The sequence below is a fragment of the Acomys russatus genome, chromosome 28 (assembly GCF_903995435.1).
Source record: "Acomys russatus chromosome 28, mAcoRus1.1, whole genome shotgun sequence".
In the NCBI taxonomy this organism is placed as follows: Eukaryota; Metazoa; Chordata; class Mammalia; order Rodentia; family Muridae; genus Acomys; species Acomys russatus.
In genome coordinates, this window is record NC_067164.1 from 23,451,796 (window position 1) to 23,479,712 (window position 27,917).

The 27,917-nt window shown below is 42.2% G+C and overlaps 1 protein-coding gene across 1 annotated transcript; it reads left to right on the top strand.

The window, feature by feature from the left end:
• The first annotated feature begins 336 nt into the window (after window positions 1–336).
• Window positions 337–27,917, top strand: Cops4 (COP9 signalosome subunit 4). Its single transcript, XM_051170324.1, has 9 exons — window positions 337–503; window positions 10,569–10,648; window positions 11,156–11,307; window positions 12,873–12,976; window positions 15,225–15,378; window positions 15,532–15,682; window positions 19,637–19,807; window positions 23,486–23,601; window positions 27,438–27,917. Exons 1-9 carry the CDS (start codon window positions 430–432, stop codon window positions 27,492–27,494), a joined length of 1,059 nt encoding a protein of 352 aa, XP_051026281.1. The 5' UTR covers window positions 337–429; the 3' UTR covers window positions 27,495–27,917.

Sequence of the window (27,917 nt, forward strand, 5' to 3'; positions counted from 1 at the left end):
GAATTTGAAATAAAAAAATAAAAACAGCTCATTGTTTACCATAGGTAGTTTAGGAGACGCCTTAAAGAAGGAAGGTGAGAACGATAACCCTTGGACCCGGAACTTAGTGAAAACGCAGTAGTTTAACAAGCCGGTCCTTTACTGAAGCTGCACAAAGTACACGCCTTCAAGCTTTTCAGCCAATCGCAGATCGGAGTGTAAGAGCCGGCTTCTCCCGGGAAGCCTGGGCGGGGCTCTATCTGGAGGAGTGGCGTTTCCTGGGGGGGGGGGGGGGGCGGAGCTAATTCCGGCTCCCATCCTCGGCGCTCTGGCCCACAAAGACTCTACTCTATGGTACCACGCGGCCCGTCCGCCGGCGTCCTGGAGGACTGCACTCGTTTCCTTTTTGGCTGCGAGCGGTCCCTCCGCCGTGGCTGAGCTCGGAGAAAGATGGCGGCTGCCGTGCGCCAGGATTTGGCCCAGCTCATGAATTCGAGCGGCTCTCACAAAGATCTGGCGGGCAAGTGAGTATTTCCTAGGAGTATAGAAGTAGGAAGCAAGCCACAAATGTACCTTCCTAGAGGTGACGGGAGCTCTCGGGTGCGGAGCTCCAGGTAGGCCTGACTCAGGGGGGCGGGCCTGCAGTCGGCTGTGGCGGTCACTGCTGGGAGCAGCAGAAAGCCGTAGGGACCGTTGTGCTGGGGTCCTGGCTGTCCTAAGACCCGGGGAGACTGTCAATTTCTAGAAGTCCTTGATAACGACCTCTGCGGTTCCTTTGGCTTCTGGGAGCGTGGTAAGAAAGAAGATTGCTCCCCCCGTCCCCCCCTTCCTTTAGTGCCTCTTGGGTGAGCTCAGCGCACCGAGTTTTGACTTGTGTTTGCTACCCGCCTGGCCCTCGCCTTGGCGGAGGGAAATTTGTATTCCGAGTTTTGATCCGGGCTATCCAGGATTGGCAGGGGCTGGGAAGGTATGGCCGCTGTCACGTCGTCCAGAACTTCTCAGTTGATAGCGTGTGTGTGGGTCCCTATGTACTGGATGCTCTTTTAAGTCTGTCACCAACTCTGCAGAAGAGAACACAGGCAGAATGCCCTCGGGCGCAGGATGTTTAGAACAGTGATGTTTCCAGGCGTTACTTAGGAATTTTGTCAAAATCTTACGAGTGCGAGTGCTTATGACCATTCTAAGTCAAAATTTGTGTCAGTTCCCCCCAGGTAGTTGTTTAACAGTTTTAGTCGTTTTCTTTTTGTAGAGTCCACAGCTTTGCTTGATACTGAAAGTATGCCTCCTAATATTTACATCCTGACAGCACGTGGATCTAATTAATGAAATACTCTTGCCCAAACCTGCACATTGAAATAGTGTATGTGTTGTGTGGCCACTGTGCTGCGTTTCTCTGTAGTAGTCAACTTTATTAGTGGGAAATTGAGTTGTATACCCTGGGCTTAACTACTTTATTCTTCATTTTTCTGCTTAAAAAGATGGTAGTATAATCGTGAGACTTAGTCTTTTCTGATTTCAAAATGAGTGTGTGTCTGTGTACTTACCACACTTAAATAACTGAGTAAAGTCCCTGGTGTATAGAAAACCTCATAGAGTTACTATTGTTAGGCAGTCGGTAAGTACATAGGATTTATTCCAGGAGTTGGAATGTTTAGTCTTTTTTAAATATAGTAATACTTTTTATAGATTTGGCTGAAAGTAAAACCAGCTTTTGTAGTCCCTTGTATTTCCTTTTATTTATTTGTTTTTTTTTATCTTCATTTTTTTTTTTTTTGGTTTATTTGCCATTTTTTTAATGTATCCTTTTATTTTTTTATTACAGAAAACATACGTCCGTTAGTTATTAGGTAGGATGCAGTTGTTTGAACCTGAGAGCAATCTGGGACTTAAGCTTTTCCCTCCGTAGCTCTGGATTGGAGACAAACAGTAGCATGTCTCCAATAGGCTGGGGGTTGTTTGTTTGTTTTGTCTATTACTGCCTAATAAATATACAGTTTAATAGTGTAAACGTATGTTCCTTTAGCCCCCCGGGGTGCTGTGTGTTGTGTGGCTGCAGGTTAGGTTGGCTGGCAGTTCAGTTAGGGCTGGGCTCGTGCGCATCCCTGCCTGTTGGCTGGGTTTTTATTCCCATTCTCTAGTTTGGCTTCAGCTGTCTTCTGGAACCTCCTTCATCAGAGTGTTCTACCAGGGTGAGAATGGAAGCTGCAAGGCTTATAGCTAGTTCGAGAAGTCTCACATCCATTCTGTAATACTGATGAAAGCAAGTAACAAGACCAGCCAAGACTCGGGAGGAGAGGGAATGGATGGACCACTAACTCTGTAGTAGCAAAGTCATGCTGCAAAGGAGTGTGAGCCTGGGAGCCATTGCTGTGTCCCCTTCAGAGTTTTATTGTTGAGAGTAAATGAAGTAATTTGCTTGATAACGGTGACCCCTGCTGTGTTAGCTGGCACCTCCCTCAATACTGCTTTCTTTCTTGTGTTAGCATTTAGCGTATTTTCTTTATTTATATATTTGTGACAATGAGTGCCATCTGTGTGCAGGTGCCCATGGATGCCAAAAGAGGGAGTCAGATCCCTCCGGCCTGGAGTTACAGGTGGTTGTGAGCCACCTGATGTGGTGCTGGAAATTGAGCTCAGGTCCTCTGGAAGAGCAGCAAGCGTTCTTAACCGCTGAGCCATCTCCAGCCCTCAGTGTTGCTTTCTGAGAAATTAATTAATTAATTTATTTATTATGTACACAGTGTTCAAACCTGCAGCTGCAGGTAACAGCTGCAGGCCAGAAGAGGGCACCAGATCTCATTGTAGATGGTTGTGAGCCATCATATGGTTGCTGGGAACTCAAGACCTTTGTTTGGAAGAGCAGCCAGTGCTCTTAACCTCTGAGCCATCTCTCCAGCCCTCTGAGAATACCTAGCCTTCCCTCTAGGTATTTACCCAGTACTCTCCGGGTAAGAATGTATCGGGATGTTTATCCTCATAACAAAACAGTTCTGCCAACCACATACTTTATGAAGTGCATCTGTCAAAGTCATTTGCTCCTTTAAGGTATTTACGTTGGAAACTGAGAAACAAAGCTTTCACTTTAAGGAATTCTGGAGTACTAGTGCTAACCCCCTCTGTTCCGTGCAGTGTGTTGTTCAAGAGATGTTGGTTAGGTCAGTGAACAGCCAGAAGGGGATATAACTTCTCTTTAACCCAGGTTTGTCTCAAAAGCTCACTTTTAACCAACTAGACTATATTGCTTTTCTTGTTAAAAACTCAATAAGAAGTGCTTTCAGTTATCCGAAGTTAGCATAAGAATTTGGCCACAGCTGAGTATGGTGGTGCATGCCTTTGATCCCAGCACTTGAGAGGCAGAGGCAGGCGGATCTCTGTGAGTTTGAGGCCAGCCTGGTCTACAAAGCAAGTCCAGCACAGCCAAGGCTACACAGAGAAACCCTGTCTCAAAAACAAAACAAGAATCTGGCCATATAAAAAACATTTTTTTTTTTTTTTGGTTGCAGATATAGGCTACTTTTTTTCCTTTCATATAAAATATTTATTGCCTCTTACAAAGCTTTAAAAGAGGGCACTGGAGCAATAGCTTAGCTGTTAATAGCTCTTACATTCTTGCAGAGGACCTGGGTTCAGTCCTCAGCATTCCCATGGTAGCTCACAACCATTTATAACTCCATTTCCATGGGATCCAGTGCCCCCTTCTGACTCTCAGGCACCAGGCATGCATGTGGTGCACAGACAGACATGCAGGCAAAACACTCATACACATAAAATAAATGTTTCTTTTTAAAGAACAGTTTTAGAAGCCAGGTCTTCTAGTGGTGAAGGCCTTCAATTCCAGCGCTTGGGAATTAGAAGCAGGCCAATCTATGTGAGTTCCAGGGCAGTTCGGGCTACATAAAGAAATCCTATCTCCTCCCCACCCCCACCCGACCCCCCAAAAAAGACCTTCAGAAGAAGAAGAGAGGCTGCAGAGGAGCATGTGAAGGTAATTGTTGTACTGGGCCTGTCTTGACTCGCTTGGCTGAACTACTTGATTCTTCAGCATTTGCTTCACATGTGACTTCCTCCTTGGGGAAGCATGTTCACACGCCCACACCCTCACCCCATGCCCACACTGGCCTGGTGGGCCCATCTCCCTGTGCTCAGATGTAGCCTCGTTACTTGGACATAGATTAGATTGTTTGGTCTGTTCATTTGTTCACTCCCTGACCAGAATTCACTTTTTTGCAAATGTTACTTCTTTGAGGGCAGGCGTCAAGCTGTGAGTTATAGGTCTCTTTGCTGAATCCATCATGTGAAAACACAACCTTGAAAACTTCTTTCTCTCAGTTTTAGAGCATAGAAAGGATCCAGAGGGGCCGAGAAGGTCTTTTCAGTTTAAACATTTATTTTTATTTGTTGTTTTGAGACAGAGTTTCTCGTAGCCGAGGCTAGCCTTCAACAGTATAGCCCAAGATGGCCTAGGACTCTTTCCTAATCTTTCTCTGCCTCAGGCTTTCCCAAGCTGGGTTTACTAATGTGCCTGCCAGGACCCGCTAACATTTCATTTTATGAGAAGTTGTTAGTAATAGAAGATCTGTTCGTTGCCTTTGCTTACTGAGAAGACTTCTTTTCAGAGGAAAAGGAATAAGATTGTACTCTGCTCCAGTGAAGTAGACTTTGGATTACAATTTTCTGTATAGTAGAGGGTCAAATATACAAATATACAAGGGTCAAAATGAACGTACACGCAGGTGTCTGCAGTGGCAGAGAGACTGGGCAACCTCTAAGAGCCCTTCTGACTCAAAACCTTCGGTTCTTTGTTAATCCTCCAGGACAGTTTTACTGATTCCCATGTCCAGAATAAATGCCAGACACTATGTGGCAAGTCAGGTGATGGTTTTAGTCTTATATGTGGAAGAAGGAGAAAATACATATTTTCTGTTTTTTTTCGAAGCAAACAGCATTATTTAGGAAAAGTGAGAAAGAGCTTTGGAGAGTGAGAGGTATCGCAAGGGGAGGACTACTCACACACACAGAAACCTGGGGGTCACATGGAGGCCAAGCCAGGACACAGCCCACATCTGTGACGCCTAACTAAACATGGACACCATTTTGGCCTCATATTATTTGACCAAACTTGGCTATGAGTTGGTTTATTTTTTTAAGAAAGGGTCTCACTCATGCTCCAGACTGTCCCAAAACTCATTACATAGCTCATGGTCACCCCTAACTCACAGCAGCCCTTTCCTCAGTCTCCTGACAGATAGCGGACTGCTTTTGGGGTTTGTTGTGTTGTTGCTGTTGGTGGTGGTTTGTTTTGACTAAATTGTGTAGAATATCTGTCCCCAGTATTTCCCATTGCCACTAAATTGGAATAGAATGCTTACAGATCAAGAGATTACTAGAGATTATTTCTCCTAAAAATGATATTAGCGCTTGTCTTCATCTTGGCAACTTTACTATGATGCACATATATACACAGCAGACAGCTTTTACTGTGAAATAAGCCACTAAGAATTGTTACCTAGTGACTTAAAACATAACTTATTTAGTTTACAGTTTTGTAGGTTGACAGCTTGGCTTTGGCTGAGGTAAATACTTATCTATGCCAAAGGTCTTGCTTCCATTCGACCTCCCACATGCATCTGCAGTACCCTGCTCTGCTTCTGTGAAGTCGGTGGCTAATATGTGACAACAGGGTTCCAAAGATAATGACACATTCAAGGCCTCTTGAACGTCTAGGCCCAGAACTGGTATTTCATTTCTGCTACATTCTATTGGTCAACAAGTTGAGAGCAGGGTGGTGAAATGAACTCTTTTTATGTGAAGAGTTAGTCAAATTGCAAAGTGACATAGATACAGGGAGTGAAAGAATTGTGGCCACTTTTTGAAAATATTTAGTTACTCAGCTGAGCTTCACTGGAAAGCCCAATGGTCTAGATTCTTTGAACAGTTCTGAGAAGTGTCTTGCATTATCTGCTTATCTGTCTGCCTTCCCCCCCCCCCCCCCACAGTGTCTCATTCTGTAGCTCAGACCTTCTAAGTGTTGCGATTATGGGCACGAGCCACCATTCCTGGTCTAAATAATGTGTCTTCACTATGTCTGCTCTGTCCTATTTCTCCTCTGACTCCAGTGAGATGTTTGGAACATTGTCGTGGGACTTCTTTGTCTTCTGCTCTGTTGTGTATGCATTCACGTCTCTGCTTCATTCTGGACAGGCTCTTCAGACCTGCTTTCTGGGTTGGCTGCTCTTCAGCTGTCTGATCTGCCGTTGAGTATTCAAGTTGGTTATAATAATTTTCAGTTCTGTAATTTCTGATAGTTCTCATTTTCTGAATCTCATTTCACGGCTCCTAATTTCTCCTTGAACTTCAAAGCTTACTTACCTCTCTAGGGGTAATTATGTTACAGGTTTATTTGTTTGTTTTGCTTCAACATCAGCTCCTAGTTGTTGCATGTCATGGGTGCACGTGAGGTCAGTTCTCTCCTTCCATCATGGTTACAGGGTTAGAACTCAGGACACTAGTCTTCCCACCCCACCTTAGAGAGGGTGATATAGTAACCCATTTATTGATGACTATTCAACAATCATTTATTCTAACCATTCTAACCAGTTGTTAATCTTTTTCTTTGTTTTGTTTATGTTTTTCTGTGTGTAGTGTGGCAGCCTCTGCCTCCCAAGTGCTGGGATTAAAGGTGTGAGCTGCTGCCACCACCCAGTTGTCCAGTTGTTAGTTGTTATAGTTACTGTAAAAAGAAGTTTCTCTGACCAAAGCTGATGGTGGCACTGTATCTAAACATAAATATGATGGGTGCGTCTGCCCATTTATAAAATTCCTGTAACAGCTTCCTTGCTAAGGCCTATAACCTCCCCAGCTGTGCGCTTTTGACTTAGTCTCCAATATCAAATATGAATTCTCTCCCTGGAACAGAAGTCAAATCCAGTCAGAAAGTGGTGGGTTATCTCTTAGCGACTTGGCATTATAGGGCCAGTGGGCATAGTTTGCCAGGCCAGTCAGTAGTGTTGAAATTAGGCCCACAGCAAAGAAGACTTGTTAACAACTCTTCTTTTACAGTACTTTCTGGCTTTATGAGAGTTAACCAGCTGGGAGGAAGCTTCTAGCCCAGCTTGATTTCTGTGTTTTGCAACCAGACCACGTGTTATCTTCAGCAATAGCACTTTACTATCTAATACTAGTGGGCAAAACATAACAATGGTAATTGCCTGTATTTTTTAGTTGGTCTTTAGGAGCCTTTCTCTGGCTGTGTTTTTTATGTATTTTAGAAGGCCCCCCCCAAAAAAAGGCTGTTTTTATTTTTATTTTATGTGTTTGACTACATCTATGTATACATGTGTGTGCCTTGTGCCCTTAGAGGCCAGATCCACTGGCACTAGAGTTAAAGATGGTTGTGAGCTGCCATGCAGGTGCTGGGAATTGACCCTGGATCCTTTGCAAGAGCAGCAAGTGCTTCTAAGCACTAAGCCATCTTTCCAACCTAGCCATGTTTTTGTTTTTGTTGTTGTTGTTGTTTGTTTGTTTGACTTGAGACATGGTCTTTCTGTATAACTGCCGTGGCTGTCCTGCACTCACTTTGTAGACCAGGCTGGCCTGGAACTCACAGAAGCCCCTGCCTTCCAGATGCTGGAATTAAAGCATGCACCATCATGCGCAGCTCAGCCATTTTTTAAAAAGGGAGAGTTGGTCCAGTAACATTCACCATAACGATAAATGGAAGATCTAATAGTACAAAAATTTATCAATTATTTTAAAATTTAACTTATTTTATATTTATGTGCTTGTGTTTCTGAGTGTGCATATGCCACATGTGTGCAAGTGCCCAAGAAGACTGAATAGGGCATCAGATTTCTTAGAGTTGGAGTTATAGGCAGCTTTCAGCCATCTGTGGTGGGTGATGCATATCAAATTCGGCTCCTCTGGAAGAGCAGTATGTATTCCTGACTGCTGAGCCGTTTCTTCAGCCCCTTGCTTGAACTCAACAAAGTGATCCTCTGACGTCTATATGTATGCCATGGCATTTTTGTCTGCCTCCCCCCCCAATAATAAATTATAAGTTGTTTTGTGTGTATGGGTGTTTTTTGTGTTTGGATATCTGCATTGTGCATGTATGTGCCTACTGTTCATGGAGGCCAGGAAACAGTGTCAGATCCCTGGGGCTAGAGTTATGGATGTTTGTGAACCTTGGTTCTGTGAAAGAGCAGGCAATGTTCTTATCTGCTGAGCCACCTTTCCAAAAAGACAAGAGACAAGGCTGGAGAGATGGCTCAGAGACTGGTGTTGGGATCCTAGCACCCACATTGGGTGCTTCATAGCCACCTGAATCCCTGGTCTCTATGAGTACCCAAATTTATATGACAGATACTCACACCAACAGACACATAAAAATAATAAATCTTAAAAATTAGCAAAAAAGACAGAAGATAAAGAGTATTAAAATTTAGCCCATATTTACTGACTGACTTTAAGAACTGAAATGCCACCATTCTTAAGTCGGTGCTCCTTTTGTCCCATGTACTGTTGAAGATGGCGTATATTTCAGTGAGCAGAGCAGAAAAAAAAAGTCCCCGTCCTCTTGGAATTTGTGTCTTAGGAAGGAACTTATTGGTGCATGGCAGTTGTCACTGTGTATTTTTAACATTTCTCTTATTTATAGTGCTGATTTGATGTGGTGATGGGTAGTAGACCAGTTGCTAGAGCTGAATGCAGATGTCTGACAACGTAAAGAACGTTCTGGCCGGGCGTGGTGGCGCATGCCTTTAATCCCAGCACTTGGGAGGCAGAGGCAGGCGGATCACTGTGAGTTCGAGGCCAGCCTGGTCTACAAAGTGAGTCCAGGATGGCCAAGGCTACACAGAGAAACCCTGTCTCGAAAAACCAAAAAAAAAAGAACATTCTGTTAGTGCATTGTCTTGGTGGATTGGTTTTGTACACATTGAGACATTCAATCTCTAGGTGGTATTATCTCATTGTTGATGATCCTAGATTCATGATGTTGGCAAGAAGGAAAGCTGAGCACCTCAAATAGTGTTCTTGTGTGTGTAGCATACAGTTGAAAAAAAAAATGTAGCTTATTTTTAAAGACACTGAAAAAAAAGATGGGTATTTTTGTTCTAATTCCAAATAAAAGTTTTCAAGAAAAAGACACCTTAGATTCAGTAACGTAGAGTTATGAGTTTACTCCTCTTCTGATGAGTTAAAAATTGTGTGTGTGTGTGTGTGTGTGTGTGTGTGTGTGTGTGTGTGTATTACCCAATATAAAAAAACTAGAGGTAGCACCTTAGAATTACAAGTTTAGGTAGGCATGGTGGTGCACACCTTTAACCTTGGCCCTTGGGAGGCAGACACAAGTGAACTCTGTGAGTTTGAGGCCAGCCTGGTCTGCAAAGCAAGTTCCAGGACAGCCAGGGACACAGAGAAACCTTGTTTTAAAAAGCAAAAGCAAACAAGAATTACAGGGTTAGTATTTATTTTAAAAATTGTTAAGAGCCAGACGTGCTGGCACATACCTTTAATCCCAGCCCTCTGGAAGCAGAGGCAGGCGGATTGCTGTGAATTCGAGGCCAGCCTGGTCTACAAAGCAAGTCCAGGACAGCCAAGGCTACACAGAGAGACGCTGTCTCAGAAAAAACCAAAACAACAACAACAACAAAAACAAACAACGAAACAAATTGTTAAGATTGCATTTGTGTGTGTGTGTGTGTGTGTGTGTGTGTGTGTGTTCTGAGAACAATTTCTGGCAAAACCAATTCCTTTCTTCCACTGTGTGGGTTCGAGCAATGGAACTCAGGTATCAGAATTGGCGGAGCTATTTCACCAGTCCCAAAACTTAGTATTTCTTGTGATGGGCTGGGTACTCTAATGTATATAGTCAGTGTGCAGTAAAGGAAACGACCATCTAGCGATTAATGGAAGAAAGTAGGGTAAATTGAAAAGTCAGAATACATGTCAAAGTTAGTGGTAGAAATGAATAAATAGGCCAAGGCATGGTGGCATCCCAGATTCCTAGCATTTGAGAGGCAGACAGGAGGATCAAGAGCTCCAAGTTAGCTGTCTACAATAGCGAGTCAAGGCCAGCTTGGACCTATATCACAGTGAAACTCTGGCTCAAACAAACAGACAGACCAGAAACAGACAAGTAAGATGAATAAATAAACTTTGAAGTTTGCATTAGACGATCTATGTCTTAGTTGTATTTCTGCTGCTCTTAGAAAATACCCTGACAGCTACTCAGGAAGAAGGCGCGTGCTTTAGCTCACAGTTCTGGGTTACCGCTTTTCATTGTTGGAAGGTCAAGGTAGCAGGAGCTTGAAGCCGTTGCTCACGTCACAGTCAGGAGCAGAGGGGATAAATGCATGTGTGATTATGCTCAGCTTGCTTTCTCAGTTCTTATAGTTCAGGATTCCCTGCTGCCAACAGTGTAGGTCTTCACTCTTTCATTAATACAAGCAAGAGTTCCAGGACAGTGTCCACAGGCCAGTCTGATTAAGATTGTTCTTCCTTGAGACTCTCTTCCTCAGTGATTCTAGATTGTTTCAAGTTGACAATTAGAACTAAACATTTATTATCTTTATTTGATACTGTTTTAGATATCGGCAGATTTTGGAAAAGGCCATTCAGTTATCTGGAACAGAACAACTAGAAGCATTGAAAGCTTTTGTGGAAGCGAGTGAGTAGACTGGAAGGGCCACGCTTGCCTTGTAGTACTGACTGGTTCCTTACGGCCTCGTCAGCCTGTTTTACAACAATCAATGTTAAGTGTGTTTTGAGATTAACTTAATTCAGACTTGGAACCACTTATAGTTGGGTTATTTTCAGGTGAATTGTCTTCAAAATTGAGATTCCATTTAAGATTTTGTATAGATGCTCTGTGCCCTCCCTTGCACAAGAATAAAGGGGGGAAAAGAAAAAGTATAACATTTTCAAGAAATAAATTTTCCCCAATTTTTTCTATTTCTTAGAAAAGTTACTGTATTTTTTTTCTGTTTTGCTGTAGTAGATATATAGTCAGTGTAATCCAGCATAAAGAAACTAATTATGAAACATAAGATGATAAGATCCAGAAGCCTCTGAATAATACATTGAACTATTAAGTGTTAATTTTAAGTAAAATTTAGTTGCTTTATGGAAACTTTAAAAGATTGTTGACGCTTCGTGTTTTTTATTTTCTAACAAGTGGTGAATGAGAACGTCAGCCTGGTGATCTCAAGGCAGCTTCTGACAGACTTCTGCACGCACCTCCCTAACCTGCCGGACAGCACTGCCAAGGATATCTACCATTTCACCTTGGAAAAGATCCAGCCTCGGGTCATCTCCTTCGAGGAGCAGGTGAAAATTCAGAGCCATGGATTTTGTTATTATTTTGCTCTGTTTTAATGAATCAGGAAACCAGATTTACTAATTACCAGTAATTTATTTTTTTGGAAAAAAATTTTTATACAATATATTTTGATTATGTTTTTCCCTCAACCACTTCCTCCTAGGTGTTCCCCACCCATTCAACTTTGTTCTTGTTTTCTCTCTTATTTATTTTATGTATATGAGTGCTCTATCTGCATGTACACCTGCATGCCAAAAGAGGGCATCATCAGATCACATTATAGATGGTTGCGAGCTACCATATGGTTGCTGGGAATTGAACTAAGGACCTCTGGAAAAACAGACCGTGCTCTTAACCACTGAGCCATCTCTCCAGCCCCCTTTTTCTCTCTTAAAAAAAGGAAAAAACAAACAAACATCAGGAGGCAGAGGCAAGTGGATCTTGAGGCCAGCTTGGTCTACAGAGGGAGTTCTAGGACAGCCAGAGCTACACAGAGAAACTGTCTCAAAAACACCCCAAACCAACAAAAATCAGAAGCAAACCAAGACACACACACACACACACACACACACACACACACAACACACACACACACACACACAGAACTACAGAAACAAAAATCAAAACAAAGAAGTAAAAGACCAATAAGTCAAAAAACAAAGTTTAAACAAAGCAGATGAAACCAAAAGTCCATAGAAATATCATTGAGTTGGCCATAGGGCCTGGTGCCCTGGAGTGTGGCTAATAGACTCACAGACCGTTTTCCCTTTGCCGTGAGCATATCCGTTGTCAACAGCGTCTTGGTTAGGTGTAGGACCCTGTCTGTATACAGTGCCCCTCTCTATGCTGGGGCCTTCTCTGGCTTGAACCTGTGTGGGCCTTGTCTGGCTTGAACCTGTGTAGGCCTTGGGCAAAATGCCTCAGTCTCTGAGCTCATGAGTCCTATTGTGTTAGGATGGTAGATTTTGATTGTAAGATAAATTATTTTTATGATCTGATGGTATTAACTCCTTAATGAAGATAATTTATGCTCCCTTTCATACTTTTTTATAAAACTGTGTCAAACACCATTTTCAATGTAAAATCAAATAAGTATTGGGATGTTACAGCTCCAACTGGAGTGTTAGTAAATATTGCCTATTTATTTTGGGTATAAAAACATGAACCGCTATACACAGGTGGAGGTCAGAGGGCAACTGTGGAGTTAGTTCTGTTCTTCTATCTGTATCTGGGTTCTGGGGCTCGAACTTGGGTTGTAGGCTTTTGTAGCCTTGTACCATGAGCAATCTCGGTAGCCTTAGTAAGATTGTTAAGTTCACCTTAAAACCATAGTAAAGCTCCACATCATGTATATAGCAACACAAAAGCAAATTTTAATACTGAAAACAGAATGTTGCCAGAATACACGTTGTAGAAATACACGTTGTTTCAGTTCTCTATTTTGATGTTCTGTGAATGCAAACTTGATAGAAGAAAAAAAGTACATGATGCTACATAAACCTGCAACTTATTTACCAGCTTAAAATATTTAATGAGAGCACTGTTTCAGTAACATTTGTATCTGTCATTCTAGGTTGCTTCCATAAGACAGCATCTTGCATCTATTTATGAGAAAGAAGAAGACTGGAGAAATGCAGCCCAAGTGTTGGTGGGGATTCCCCTGGAAACAGGACAAAAGTATAGTAAATAGTGGATTTGGATGGACATATATAAGTGCTCACTAACACTTTTTCTTACATTCTAGTATAGGAGATACAGACAGTTATAGTGTATGAGACGGTAGTAAATGCTTCTCAAAGAGTGATTGAGTTGTCTAGGGGCAGGGTATAGCAGGGTCACTCTAGAAGGAGTGTTGTTAACACAAAGATCTTAAGATGACAACATATTTGTAGCGTTTTCTAAAGAATATCAGGGTAGGCAGAGTGAACACGGGGAAAAGACAGAGTGAAATTAATTCTAGGGATCAGATCTTATGGGTTTTTGAAGGCATCGTAATGACTTTGATTCAAAGAAAAATGAGAGGGCCAGGCATGGTAGTGCATGCCTTTAATCCTACCACTCAGGTGGCAGAAGCAGGCAGAGCTCTGAGTTTAGCCTGGTCAAAGTGTTGATGGGGATTCCCCTGGATAGTCAAAGCAACATAGTGAGACCTTATCTCAAAAGATAAAAAAGCTGGGCGTGGTGCACGCCTTTAATCCTAGCACTCAGGAGGCCGAGGCAGCAGATCACTGTGAGTTCGAGGCCAGCCTGGTCTAAAAAGAGTTCCAGGACAGCCAGGACTATTATACAGAGAAACCTTGTCTTCAAAACGAAACAAAAGACAAAAAAAAAAAAAAAAAAAAAAAGATATTGAGGAATTGGTAAAGGATTCTTGCAGCAGTGTATGAAAGGAGGGGACTCTGGTAGTGGTGGGGAGATTTTCGATTGGCATAATCCTTTCCTTAGGGGCTGCCCTGTGCTAAGAGGTTAGCAGTGTCGCAGCAGCACTGCTGTGCCTCGTAACAATCAGAAATGCCAGATGTTCCCTGGTGGGTGATGTGAATTGACAACTAGAACACAGAGCACATTGTATGTTAGTTATGGGTGCAAATACTTGTTGATTGCCTCTCTTAGTGAAGTCAGATATAGCCATCAGCTAGACAGAGGCATGGGAGTTGTGAGAGTGAGAAAATACAGGAATATAACTTGGGTAAATGGGAACTTTCTTTAAAAAAAAAAAGTATTGATTTTGATTTTCAAAGTAATGTAAGGATACCCTGATAAAAAATTGAAAAATTAAAGAAGCTTAACATGATAGAACAATTCATATAGATTTCAATTGTGAGTAGCAAACTATTGATGAAAAATAAATTAAGCTAACAGTTTGAATCCATAGAAATCCTTTCCATGACCTGCTACACACACACACACACACACACACACACACACACATATCAAAACAAGTAAAGAATGAATTTCAGAGTGAAAGTCAAATGATCTAAGGCATTTTTCTTGCCACAATGCATTACTGCTTTGGCTGGCAAATAGAAAAGATTACTTGTCTATGAAGATTAATCTTGAATTTTGTGAGGCCTCCAGTACTTCACTGTTGGAGTAAAATACAACCAAAAGAGGAAGGAAGAAACAGGAAACCAACACCGTAATTGAGATTATATGTTGTTGTATGAATAAAGATGCATTTTACTTAGATGGCAGGGACACGTGTTCATGATGTGTGGCATGCTGCCGCATTCTACGTTGTATGTTTTTGACATAGAACCTCGCTACCTGGCTGACCTAGAACTTGGTATATAGACCAAGCTGGCTTCCAGCTCTCAGAGATCTGCCTGCTTTTGCCTCCAGAGTGCTGGTATGAAATGCATGTGTCACCGTGCCTAGCCATAGCCCACTCTTTCACTTAAAAAAAACCAGATGTTGTCTGTAAACACCTAGTAATGATCATAACTGCACACTTTTTTACCTTTTACACACCTTCACTCCTATGAATATTTATAGTGATTTTCATTTTTTTCCTAACATAAATAATTATAACTTTACAAGTTAATTTGCTTGTAATAAACACATAGGCACATTCCTTATGGTCTAGGATTTGGTATCTAGAAGTAAAGTATAGTGGATTAAAAGCATTCACATTCAAAGAGTTCAAAGAGTATTTGCCAGGCTGTTCTCCAGGCAGGCTGAGCCTGGATGCAATTCCACTAGTAATATCTGCTAAGCTTGAATCTGGTGCATGATCTTATTTTATGAGATTATCTGAGAATTACAAGCAGCCATGATATAATATGACCAATGACAATACAAACTTAAAAATATCAGTGAATCTTAGCTTATTTTCTATAACATAATATAGTTAGAATTGTATTATTCATAAAAAATTTTCTTGACAAAACATCCATTCACTTACTTACTTACTTATTTGTCCTAGACAGTACAATGTAGATTATAAGCTGGAGACTTACCTGAAGATTGCTAGGCTGTATCTGGAGGACGATGACCCTGTTCAGGCTGAGGCTTATATAAATCGAGCATCCTTGCTTCAGAATGAATCCACAAATGAACAGTTACAAATACATTACAAGGTAACAAATGAGCTAATCTGCAGTTAATTTTGTATTGATGAATTATATACCAAGATGTTTCAAAACACCTGACGAATGTTTACATATTTTAGAAAGTCTCCTTGCTCTTTTGTCTTTCCTCTTTTCCCTAATTGGAGCGTTTTCCCTCCATAGGTTTGCTATGCACGTGTTCTTGATTACAGAAGGAAGTTCATTGAAGCTGCCCAAAGGTACAATGAACTCTCTTATAAGACAATAGTCCATGAAAGTGAAAGACTAGAGGCCTTAAAGCATGCTTTGCACTGCACCATCTTAGCATCAGCAGGTAAGCGTGTGATTTATGTGTAAATGAAGTGAGTTGTCTCTGCTTCATAATGTTAGGTGGTAACTACTAGAGTACTTAGCAAGGAATCTTCTAGGGTGTCTCAGTACAACTAACGTGAGTGCAAACATGAAACAAAACCAGGAATAAAATGATTTATCTAAAAACGTAAGGTGAGTGTATCCGCCTGTCACCCATAGACTAAGAGGTAGCAAAGTTTATGTCTAAATTTTCAGTGAAGAAGAAAATGGTTCTTGGCTGGGTGTGGTGGTACACACCAGTAATCCCAGCACTCAGGGAGGCAGAAGCAGGTGGATCTCTGAGTTTGAGGCCAGCCTGGTCTATGAAGCGAGTTCAAAACAGCCAAGGCTACACAGAGAAACCCTGTCTTAAAAAACCAAAAAAAAAAAAAAAAAAAAAAGAAAAGAAAAAGAAAAAGAGGAAAAGAAAAGACAATGGCTCTTAAATTAAATGAGGAGTGCAGAAGAGGAGACAGAGATTACAGTCCAGAGATTAGGTCAGTAAGATGCCTTCTCCAGAGAGGTGCTGGTTGCCAGGACCTACATGGAGGAAGCAGAGAACTGATTCCAGGAAGTTGTCTCTGACCTCCACAGATGTATCATATAGCACATGTATACATAAAATAAATAAATGTAATACCATCTTTTAAAAAAATATAAGATATCCTGCCCTTTAGATATTTTTAGACCATTAAGCTTCAGTGTTAGACATAGCATTCATTCTCCTCAGTACATAAAAAGGTTTTACTAAATTTAGTATAGAAAGCAAGCAGCTTTTCAATAGAAAAGACCATAGTGAAGGAATGTTAATTCTAAACCATTCTGAAATCCTCCAAAACCTATAATCAGCTGAGAGCTCGTGACACATTTAGAACTCTCACTTAACATCCTCACCACCACCTTTTTATTTTTTATTTTTTGACAGAGTCTGTTTAGTTCTGGCTATCCTGGAACTCCCTTTATAGACCAGGCTGCCTCTGCCTCTACACTGCTGGGATTAAGACTTAAACCACCACTTACTTATTCTTGTTACTAGGTATCAGCGACTATTACATATTAGTATATAGATTCACTTCAATTTTTCTCTTGTTTTACTTTATCATCCACGCATCTCCAACCTGTGGCCCAAAGCTGTATTCAGCCAAGCATAGCTATAACCGTGATGCAACATGAAACTGTCAACACCTAAAACATGAGGGCTTTTAGTTTTGGTTATATGGTTTTTGTTTGTAATTCAGTTGCATAGTTCTTGAGTGTGAACTTTGTAATTGATAACATCATTTCACAGTTTCAAACGGTTGGACACACCTGTGGGCACAGGGATGAGTTTATGGATAGGTTAAACACCTAGATACAAAGGTACATACTTTTAATCTTTTTTTGTTTGTTTGTTTGTTTGATTCGTTTTTCAAGACAGGGTTTCTCTGTGTAGCGTTTGGCTGTCCTAGATTCGCTTTGTAGACCAGGCTGGCCTTGAACTCACAGCGATCCTCCTGCCTCTGCCTCTGGAGTGCTGGGATTAAAGGCGTGCGCCACCACGCCCAATGAAAACTCTAGTTTTCAACAGATACTACTGTTCATCTTTATTATGGACAGAGGTTCACTTTGCTCACCTTGTTTTGGTGAGTACTTTGTAGGGCTGGGATTCAATCTAGGGCCTTGCACATGCTAGACAAGTGCTCTTGCTACTGAGCTGTGCCCCACCCACCACCCCCACTGCTCAGCCCTGTATGCTCATTAACAACTGCCGGGGCTGGAGACATGGCTCAGCGGTTAAGAGGGTGGCCCCACCCATAGTGAGCTTAGCTCTCCTGCATTAGTCACTACCAAGAAAGTGCCCCCTACATGCTTTCCCACAGGTCAGTCTAGTGGAGGCATTTTCCCATTTGAGGTTCCCTCTTCCTAAATGACTGTAGTGTGTGTGAAGTTGGCGTAAAACTAGCCAGCACAGCTGGGCGGTAGTGGTGCATGCCTTTAATCCCAGCACTTGGAGGGGCAGCGGCAGGCCGATCACTGTGAGTTTAAGGCCAGCCTGGTCTACAGAGCAAGTTCCAGGTCAGCCAGAACTGTTACACAGAGAAACCCTGTCTCGGAAAAAAATAAAAAATAAAAAACCCCAAGATTTAGACACTGGATGTGCCCACGGATATGCCACCTACTCAGTGTAGGTGTCTTTAAGAGTACACTCTTCTACAAACCAAATATTTATATTGTAAAAGAAAGGGATTACTTACAAGGAGAACATTATGACGGGCGCATCTGAGCCCAGGGGTTCTGCTCAAACTACTGCACCAGCCAAGGACAATATGTGCAGTAAACATCGAACCCCGACACAGATCTAGCCAATGGACAGGACATTCTCCACAGTTGAGTGGAGAGCGGGGGCTGACTTTCACACGAACTCTGGTGCCCCATATTTGACCATGTCCTCTTGATGGGGAAGCCTGGTGACACTCAGAGGAAGGATAGCAGGTTACCAAGAAGAGACTTGATACCCTATGATCATATAGAGTGGGAGGAGGTCCCTCTCAGCGACAGTCATAGGGGAGGGGAGTAGGGTGAAGGAGGGAGGAATGGGAGGATATAAGGAAGGGGATAACAATTGAGATGTTACTGCTGTGAGTTCGAGGCCAGCTTGGCCTACAAAGTTAGTCCTGGGCAGCCAAGGCTACACAGAGAAACCCTGTCTCGAAAAAACAAAACAAAAATCAGATGTAATATGAATAAATTAATTTTAAAAAGAAAGAAAGGGATTGTTGACAATATTATTTCCATTCTTTTGGTATTTTTGTCATCTGTTGTTTAAAGGTTTTAAAACTTATAAATTGAGACAATATTGCTTCTTAGCAGAGAAATGTTTTTGTTTCCTTTGCTTCTGAGACAAGATCTTACTGTCCTGGCCTAGAACTTGTGTAGTTGATGCTGGCTTCAAACTGCTGAAGCTCACGCTTAACCCCTCCAGATTCTGGGTTTACAGACGAATATTCTATGCTGGTCACATACATTTTTTATTAACTAAATAATGCATAAATGTAAACATTAAAGAAGAAACTAGAAATCACCTGGGCTTACAACCACCTGGAACCACCTGGCCCATTATGTGATAAATATTCAGTTATCTTCACTTATCTGTGGGTCTTTGTTAGTGAACATATCTAAAGATTAAAATTTATTTTGAACTAACCCAAACTCTCAGCTTTTTTGTCATTCTCAGATATGGGCAGAGAGAGTAGCAAAATGAGTTATGCAATTCTTATCTGCATGTGAGAGTGGTCTTCTAGTGCTCTGCCTCTTTGTAACCCAGCTCTACCCCCCCCCACCCCGCAACAGAGTCTCTCTGGGTAACAGCCCTGGCTGTCCTGGAACTTGCTTTGTATTTGTAGACCAGGTGTTGGTCAGAACTAGCGGTGGACAAGGTCTTGCCATGTAGTCTTGGCAGAACTGTGGCTCTCACTGGTCTTAAACTTCTGGCAATCCATTTACCTCCGCTTCCTAATTGCTGGTATTTCAGGCGTGCACCCCCATGCCCTCTAGTGCTCATAAGTATAGGCAGTTTGATATGGAGATTTTGTGTGACAAAATAGTGTCATGTAAACTTTATTTTGCCAGAGTTGTAGTGTCAGCTATGAGTTCAAGGCTAATGAATTAACACGATGTGCTAAGTCAGGGTCTGAACAGAAACACATGAAACAAAGTACAGATCGATTAAGGTCGACAAAAAATTGACTAGGGGGTTCAAAGAACCTAACTCTGTATCTCCCATAAAAGCAGCAGCTAAGCATTAGCTATGTGGTGCAGTGACTTTCCAGAACATGCTATATTATACAACATACATATTAATGAGGGTTGTCTGTAGCTTAGTACACAAGAATGGGATCATAGACTGAGATTGTTTTTGTCACTGAAGGACACTTAGAGAACGTGTGATGTTCCCTAGGACAGCAGCGCTCTCGGATGCTGGCTACTCTCTTCAAGGATGAAAGGTGCCAGCAACTTGCTGCATATGGGATCCTCGAGAAGATGTACCTAGACAGGATCATCAGAGGGAACCAGCTCCAAGAGTTCGCTGCAATGCTGATGCCTCACCAGAAAGCAACGACAGCCGATGGTAACGCCTACGTCTTACTGTGTGCGGCAGTGCTGATTAGGGATAGATTAGTATTTCTAAGTATTACTTCCTGATTAATAGAAAGGACTGTTGACTAATCGTGACTATAAACACCAACACAGGCTTGTGGTGTACTCTAAAATCGTCTCTATTGGAAAGCATTTTGTGAAATAATACTTTTTCTTTTCTTTTGTATCCTTTTTTTCCCCCGAAATTTGTGAAAGCTGAGAGAGTATGAAATATACCTATGGCTCCTAGATCTTAAAAAGTTTAAGCCATTGGTAAATAACAGATTGTAATAGAGCATAAATATCCATTCTTGATAAAGAGTAAAATTTAGCTCAGTAGCTTACCCAGGGTTCCTTATGATAAAATATTATAAGAACAGATTTCATTTTGTATTGGTTAGATGATGTGTTTGCTTAAATCAGAATGTCTTTGCCAGGAAAAAGTTTTTTTTTTTTTTTAATATTTTCTTATTCATAATACTAACTTTCTTTTTCTTTTCATTTTTCCCATGTATTTATTAATTTAATCTCTTTACAGCCTGATCCCAGCCCCTTCCTTTCTCTCCTCCCAGTCCCACCCTCACACTCCTTTTCCTCATTCCCTGCTCTTTTTTCTCAGAGAAGGGGAGGCCTCCAAGGGCTGTTAACCCACCCAGGCACCTCAGGTCACAGCAGGACTAAGTGTGTATTCTCCCACTGGGGCCTGACAAGGTAGCCCAGCTAGGAGGAATACTAATTACCTTGTGTACAGATGTTTTAAAGTACCTTGTCTATAGATGTTTTAAAGTACCTTGTTAAAGTGACTGCAACACTAAACATATAGATGTGAACACAGAGAAATATTCAAAGAACCGTTCAGCATGCATGTCAGCTAGATTCTTTGCCCTGGACTTCCTGTCCCCAAGAGCAGTTAGCTGTGAGGAGTCCTTTTACTGGGGCCAGCTGAAAGGCAACATTTGACCCGGTCTTAACTGCTTGGCACTGAGTATTTCCTTTATTTGATTATACTTTTAAAAGCACTCTGGTGGTCCCCGTCTTTCTACTTAAAGGACATTTCTTTTAAAGCATCTTTAAGGACTTTATTTTTATTTATGTGTGTCAGCATGTGTCAATATGAGTACACGCCAGGCATGTGGAGGTGGCTTGAAAGGCCGTAAGCTCAGCAAGTGTTATAAGCCGCGATGAGCCACCCAGTGTGGCCACTGGGGACCAAACTCTTAACATGCTGAGTTCTATCTTTAGCCCCAAGATTTTCTCTTTTATGGAATTTTCTGTATGTGGCATCTCAGGAAAAATTCATTTATGGCTGAAGGATTATTTTAATTATTTTTATTTTATGTACATTGGTGGTCTGCCTGCTTGTATGTGTGTGAGGGTCAGATCTATGGAACTGGAGTTACAAACAGTTGTGAGCTGCCATTTGGATATTGGGAATTGAACCTAGATCCTTTGGAAGAACAGCTGGTACTCCTAACCACTGAGCATCTCTCCAGCCCCTTGATTGTCTTATTTTGCTTGACTTCTAGAAAAATTAAAATTAAATTTGTAGGCCAACTATGAGTAGTATGTATGTGCTTTAATTGACGCTATTCCTCCTGTTTTGTTTTTGAATTTTTTAATCCTCTGTATATTTTAAGCAGCCATGATTTTTTTAAAAAGTGTCTGGAGCCAGGTGTGATGGCTGGCACACTTAATCCCCCAGCACTTGGGAGGCAGAAGAAGAGACAGGTGGATCTCTGTGACTTTGAGGGCAGCCAGGTCTATCAAGTGAATTCAGGACAGTCAGGGCTCTGTTACATGGAGAAACCCTATCTTGAAAGCCAAAAATAAAAATAAAAATGTTTGATATATAAATTAATTAAAAGCTAGGTAAAAAGTTTTCAGAATTATGTAGTTGATCTTCAGATTTGACAGTGAACTTTCTCGTCATGAAAGAAAAATGGGAAAGAAAAGTGGGACCTGCAAGGCGTGGTGGCGCATGCTTTTAATACCAGCACTCAGGAGGCAGAGGCAGGTGGATCACTGTGATTTTGAGGCCAGCCTGGTCTACAAAGCGAGTCCAGGACAGCCAAGGCCACACAGAGGAACCCTGTCTTGAAAAACTGAAAAGCGAGCCAGGCGTGGTGGTACACGGCTTTAATCCCAGCACGCGGGAGGCAGAGGCAGGCGGATCGCTGTGAGTTCGAGGCTAGCCTGGTCTACAAAGCGAGTCCAGGACAGCCAAGACTGCATAGAGAAACCCTGTCTCAAAAAACCAAAAAAAAGAAAAACCAAAGAGAGAGAGAGAGAGAGAGAGAGAGAGAGAGAGAGAAAAGTGGGAAAATAGGCTCCATAGGTTCCCTGAGGAGCAGTGGCTCTGTTTGGGAGAAAGGAAGGCTGTGTGCTGCTCCCATCTGAGGCAGCAGTCCTGAGCTAGCATAGTGTCTGCTTTATTGTTAATCTTAAAGGATGTCCACTGCCTTTCTCCTCCAGAGCTGTGTAGCAGTACTGCCAATATATTTTTGCCCTATAGATTTGTCTGCTCTGGACATTTCATGTTAATGGAATCATAGTAATATCATGGCCTTTCATAATTGGCTTCTCTTGGTGTAATGGCTCAGATTGTTATTAGTATTTCATTTGTTTTAGTTACCAAATAGTATTTTACTGTGCGGATGTGCCCTTTTGCTTACTTACATGTGAGTTGATGGACAGGAAGATTGTATCCACTTTGGGGCTGTTAATATTGCTGCTATGAGGTTTTGTGTTAAAGTGCGCGCGCGCGCGCGCGCGTGTGTGTGTGTGTGTGTGTGTATGTTCTTCCTCTTTCCCACCATCCATCCCTTCCTCCTCCCCTTACTTTCATCCTTGGGATTGCTTTTGTGCCCTTCAATAGCAAATGTTGTACTGTTGGACAGTCCACCGCCCCATCCTTGGCTAACTCATTTTTATCTTTCTGTCTGCCTGTCTGTCTTCTTCCTTTCTTTTCCTTATTGTGGTGAGGTGGTGGGCAGTCACAAGAAATGGTTTTGTAGACTACTTCCCTGAAGGTCTCTAAATATCTCCGTGTATCACAAAAGCAGCTGAAGTCAGGGTTTGTTCTGGCTCACAGTGAGAGTACAGACCCTCGTGGTGTGCACAGCGTGATGCAGTGTGAGGGGACAGGTCACATTGTGTCTATAGTAAGGACTCAGAGAGGACAGTGCAGGTGCTTTGCTGGCTTTCTCCTTTTCATTCAGTCTGGGACCCAATCCAGGGAGTGGCATGCTCATTTCAGGGAGGTCCTTTGTTCTTCAGTTAAATCTGTTTGGAAACACCCTCATAGACACACCCAGAGGTGTGGTTCATGGTGATTGACTATTGGAAACTGGCTATCACACTAATTTTCTAAATACTGTATTTTATTTAATTGTGAATAAACTAAGAGTGTAAATGTACCTCAGCATATTAGCGCATCTTCTTTGTTTGAAGCCAGTCTGGTCTACACAGTGGGTCCAGGACAGCCAAGGCTACACAGAGAAACCCTGCCTGGAAAAACCAAAATTAATAATAATAATATCAAATGTAAGTTTTAGTATTGACCAGAGGCACAGAGATGATTACTACATGCCTAGAAATAAAAATAAAGGAATATATTTTTAAAGTATAAGACTGGTTTCAAACATTTAAGGAGTTTGTTTGTTTCTTTAAGGTTCCAGCATCTTGGACAGAGCTGTCATTGAGCATAACTTGTTGTCAGCAAGCAAATTATACAACAATATCACCTTTGAAGAACTTGGAGCTCTTTTAGAGATCCCTGCAGCCAAGGTATTTCATTGTCTTTGTGTTTGTTTTTTCAAGACAGGGTTTCTCTGTATAGCCTTGACTGTCCTGGACTTGCTTTTTGTAGACCAGGCTGGCCTCGAACTCACAGAGAACTGCCTGCCTCTGCCTCTCTGAGTGCTGGGATTACACGCATGCACCACTATGCCTGGCTATTTTAAGATTCAATTATTTATTTTCATGTGTATGGTTTTTTTTTTATTTTTAAGATTTGTTATTTTTATTCATATGTATGTCTGTGTGGGTGTATCCTCTGTATGTTTGTGTGCGCCCAAAGAAGCCAGAAGAGGACTTCAGATCCCCTGGAGCTAGAATTACAGTTAGTTGTGAGCCACCCGGTGTGAACTCAGATCCTCTGCTAGAGAAGCGTGCACTCTTCCCCACTAAGCTGTTTCTAGCCCCGTGTTTGTGGGTGTTTTGCCTGCATGTGTGTCTGTGCACCACATGGGTGCCTGGTGCCTGTAGAAGCCAGAAGAGGGTGTTCCGTCCACTGGGATGGAATTGTAATCTGTTGTGAGCTGCCAGTACGCTTAACTACTGAACTTAACTACTCAGCTCATTTCTAGGACATTGCAGGGAAGCAGTAACAAAGGCAGCATCAGAACTGTGCCCTTGCAGTTTTAAACTATTTTTTTCTTTTTTCTTTCTTTCTTTTTTGTTTTTTTGTTTTGTTTTTTCGAGACAGGGTTTCTCTGTGTAGCCTTGGCTGTCCTGGACTCGCTTTGTAGACCAGGCTGGCCTCGAACTCACAGGGACCCACCTGCCTCTGCCTCCTGAGTGCTGGGATTAAAGGCGTGTGCCACCACTGCCCAGCTATTTTTATTTTCTTAACATTTGGGTCCCAGTGACTTTTGAGGCTGGTTTTGTAGCTCAGTTGGTGGATATCTGCCTAGCATACACAAGACTCTGGAGTTAATGCCCAGGGCCGTATAAACTGCACTGATGGTACCCGCCCGAAATCGCAGCACTCAGGCAGTGGAGGCAAGAGGATCAGAAGTTCAAGATCATCCTCAGCTAAGGGAACTTAAGGTCAGCAGAGAATTTATGAGACAAGTCATTAAAAAGAAAATTTGGTATTTTGATTTTAAGCACAGAAGAAAGTTGGTGGAAAATGGCTACATTCTTGTCTGGCAAGTCTAGCATGTCTGAATTCTTAGCACGAAAGAGATTGGCACCAGAGGATCATGAGTCCTAAGTCAGCCAGGCTGTATAATAAGACCTTGTTTCCAAAACAGACAAACTCCCAAGAAAGTGAAATAGCATCCCATTCAACTTAAACTAGAAATACAAGACATGTTGCTCAACAAAGGATGGGTAAGCACAGCCATGGTAGGAGTTCAGCCAAAGGCTTTCCCTTGGCTATATGTCAATGGTTGCTAAGAATGACGTTTCAGTTTCTGAGAGATTGTTTTGTTTTTTTTTTTAATAGGCAGAAAAGATAGCGTCTCAAATGATAACAGAAGGACGTATGAACGGATTTATTGACCAGATTGATGGAATAGTTCATTTTGAAAGTAAGAGGTTTTGTGCACTCTCATTATAGTGAAATGACAATGAAGTATATGCTTATGGTTAAAATATGTTGAATTGTTTGTTTTGATGTTTTGAATGCATTACTCATGAGTTTATTTCCAAAAGATATACTTTAAAATAACTTTAAAAGGTTATATTTGTAAATATATTTATTCCAACTGTTTTTGTTTTGTTTTTTTCAAGACAGGGTTTCTCTGTGTAGCCTTGGCTGTCCTAGACTCACTTCGTAGTCCAGGCTGGCCTCGAACTCCAAGAACCACCTGCCTCTGCCTCCCAGAGTGCTGGGATTATAGGCATGCGCCACCGCACATGGTGTATTTCAACATTTCTAAGCTAAGGAAAATGAACTGAAATTGTATCAGTTTACTCATTTAGTCATCTGACCTTTGTTGAGCTCAAACCATGTATGGTGCACATGAAAAGACCATTGCATTTCCTACTCAGAAGCTCACTGAACTAACGTAGGCAGGTAGGTAAGTGGACCGCCTGACATTTCACCTGTCTGACACCTCTCCGCTTGCTCCCACTTTATACCTGCAACCAGAACACTCTTCACTTGGGAGCTTGTAACTGAAAGGCCTTTCTCAGAGCAGAGCTGGGTTCTGTCGTGGTACCTGGTGGCCCTTCCTGTTCTCTGACCTGTAAGAGCCACTGGTGTGCTCACTTCTGCTCCCTTGTAGCCAGTGCAGCCCTTTCTGTTTTCTCTTTCTGCTTAAGTCGGATCCTGGGATCCCCTTATTCAGTTCTCATCTCACTGGTTCCCTAGAAGCAGTGCCTGTCGACCCTTTAAATTACCTTTATGTTTGAGGTTAATGTAATTACATCACTTCCCCTTCCTTTTCCTCCCTCCAAATCTCCCACATACCCCTCTTTGCTCTTACTCAGGTTCAGGTTCATGGCTTCTTTTTCATTAATTGTTGTAATATGCAAGGATGGATGTGCATGTACATATATATTCCTAAATAGAAGCCTCTCTCGGTCTGCATGATGTCCTGGTATGTGTGCTTTCAGGCCAGAGTCATTGTGATGCTTTTAAAAAATGAAAAAAGTGCAGCGGGAGGAAAGGGAGGGGCAGAGAGCGATGTAACTATTTTAGTTAGAAACAAGTTAAATTAGTTAAAAGGGGGCTGATCCTAGATAGGAAAGATGGTTCAATAGGTTTCAGGGGACCCAGAACCCACATGGTGCCTCAGAACCATCTGACTCCGTTTTCAGGTTACCTCCTCTTCTGGCCTTGGGCACCAGACATGATGTCACACACATGCAAACATTCATACACATAGAGCGGAGTCTTCTTAAAAGACTACATGAAGCCGGGCGGTGGTAGCACACGCCTTGATCCCAGTCCCAGCCCTTGGGAGGTAGAGACAGGTCAGGAGCAGCCTGATCTACAGAGGAGTCCAGAACAGCCAGAGCTACACAGAGAAACCCTGTCTCAAAAAACAACAAAAAAGTAGATCAAGATAGTAATTTGAAGCCTAGCGGTGGTGGCGCACGCCTTTAATCCCAGCACTCGGGAGGCGGAGGCAGGTGGATCGCTGTGAGGCCAGCCTGGTCTACAAAGCAAGTCCAGGACAGCCAGGGCTACACAGAGAGAGACCCTGTCTCAAAAAACAAAACAACAACAACAACAAAAAGATAGTGATTTGAGTGGATTTGCTTCTTTTTATTTCTGTTGTAAATGGTTTCTTTTTTTGTGTGTGTGCGGTAGTCACAATCCTGCTTGTAAGTCCAGTGCTTTCCCAATAGATGGCAGTGTGACCCTCCAGTAAGCACTGAGACACAGGCCTTGCCTGTGGCTGCTCTGTGGTACTGAAAGGTGTTCAGTAGTTGATTTTGCTTTCAAGGGCATTAACAATATTTGTTTTTATTATGTTTTATATTTGGTGTTAGTGATTTGAGGGTGGTTTGGGTTTTTTTGAGATAGTAACACTGTGTAGTCCTGGCCTAGACTCATTTTGTAAAACAGGCTAGCTGCAAACTCACAGAGATCCTGCCGACTTCTGCCTTTTGAGTGAGGGGATTAAAAACATGTGCCACCAAGCTGGGTGTGGTGGCACATGTCTTTAATCACAACACTCAGGGGAGACAGAGGCAGGCAGATCACTGAGTTTGAGGCCAGCCTAGTTTACAAAGTGAGTCCAGGACAGCCAAGGCTCACAGAGAAACCCTATCTCAAAAAGGAAAAAGAAGAAACAAACAAACAAAAAACACTGTTGTCATTTATTTTTTAGCTTTGATTTGTAAGTAATTTCTATTTTCCACCCATTATTTTATTCTTTGCTTAGCACGAGAAGCCTTGCCAACATGGGACAAACAAATCCAATCACTTTGTTTCCAAGTAAATAACCTTCTGGAGAAAATTAGTCAGACAGCCCCAGAGTGGACGGCACAAGCCATGGAAGCCCAGATGGCGCAGTGAGCCCCTGCACAGCTGTGCACACTGCATCTTTGCCCCTTCGTGCGGACTGATGCCCCTTACCCTCTAGAGCATCTGCATCGTGACCTACACATTTCAGCTCTTCTATGCGGGTTCCTATTTAAAGAGGACATGAGAGCAGGAAGCGAGGCACTTAGATATAGCAGTGCCCATATACCCTGGGTCTGTGTGTTAAACTAACTCACATGTTCTGAAAACTTGTTCTTTAAGCAGAAATGAAAGTTCTGATGTTTGCGATTTGTGGTAACTTTGTAGTCATATCAAACTTAAGTGCTTTATGCCTCTCCAAATGTGGTTACTCTAATAAACAAGCCATGAGCTGAATAAA

Excerpts from the sequence above, each read along its gene's own strand:
- Cops4 (XM_051170324.1), top strand. The coding sequence starts at position 430 with ATGGCGGCTGCCGTGCGCCAGGATTTGGCCCAGCTCATGAATTCGAGC. Across the intron at positions 12,977-15,224 it reads CCCCTGGAAACAGGACAAAA|ACAGTACAATGTAGATTATA; the intron begins GTATAGTAAATA and ends TATTTGTCCTAG. Across the intron at positions 15,379-15,531 it reads AGTTACAAATACATTACAAG|GTTTGCTATGCACGTGTTCT; the intron begins GTAACAAATGAG and ends TTCCCTCCATAG.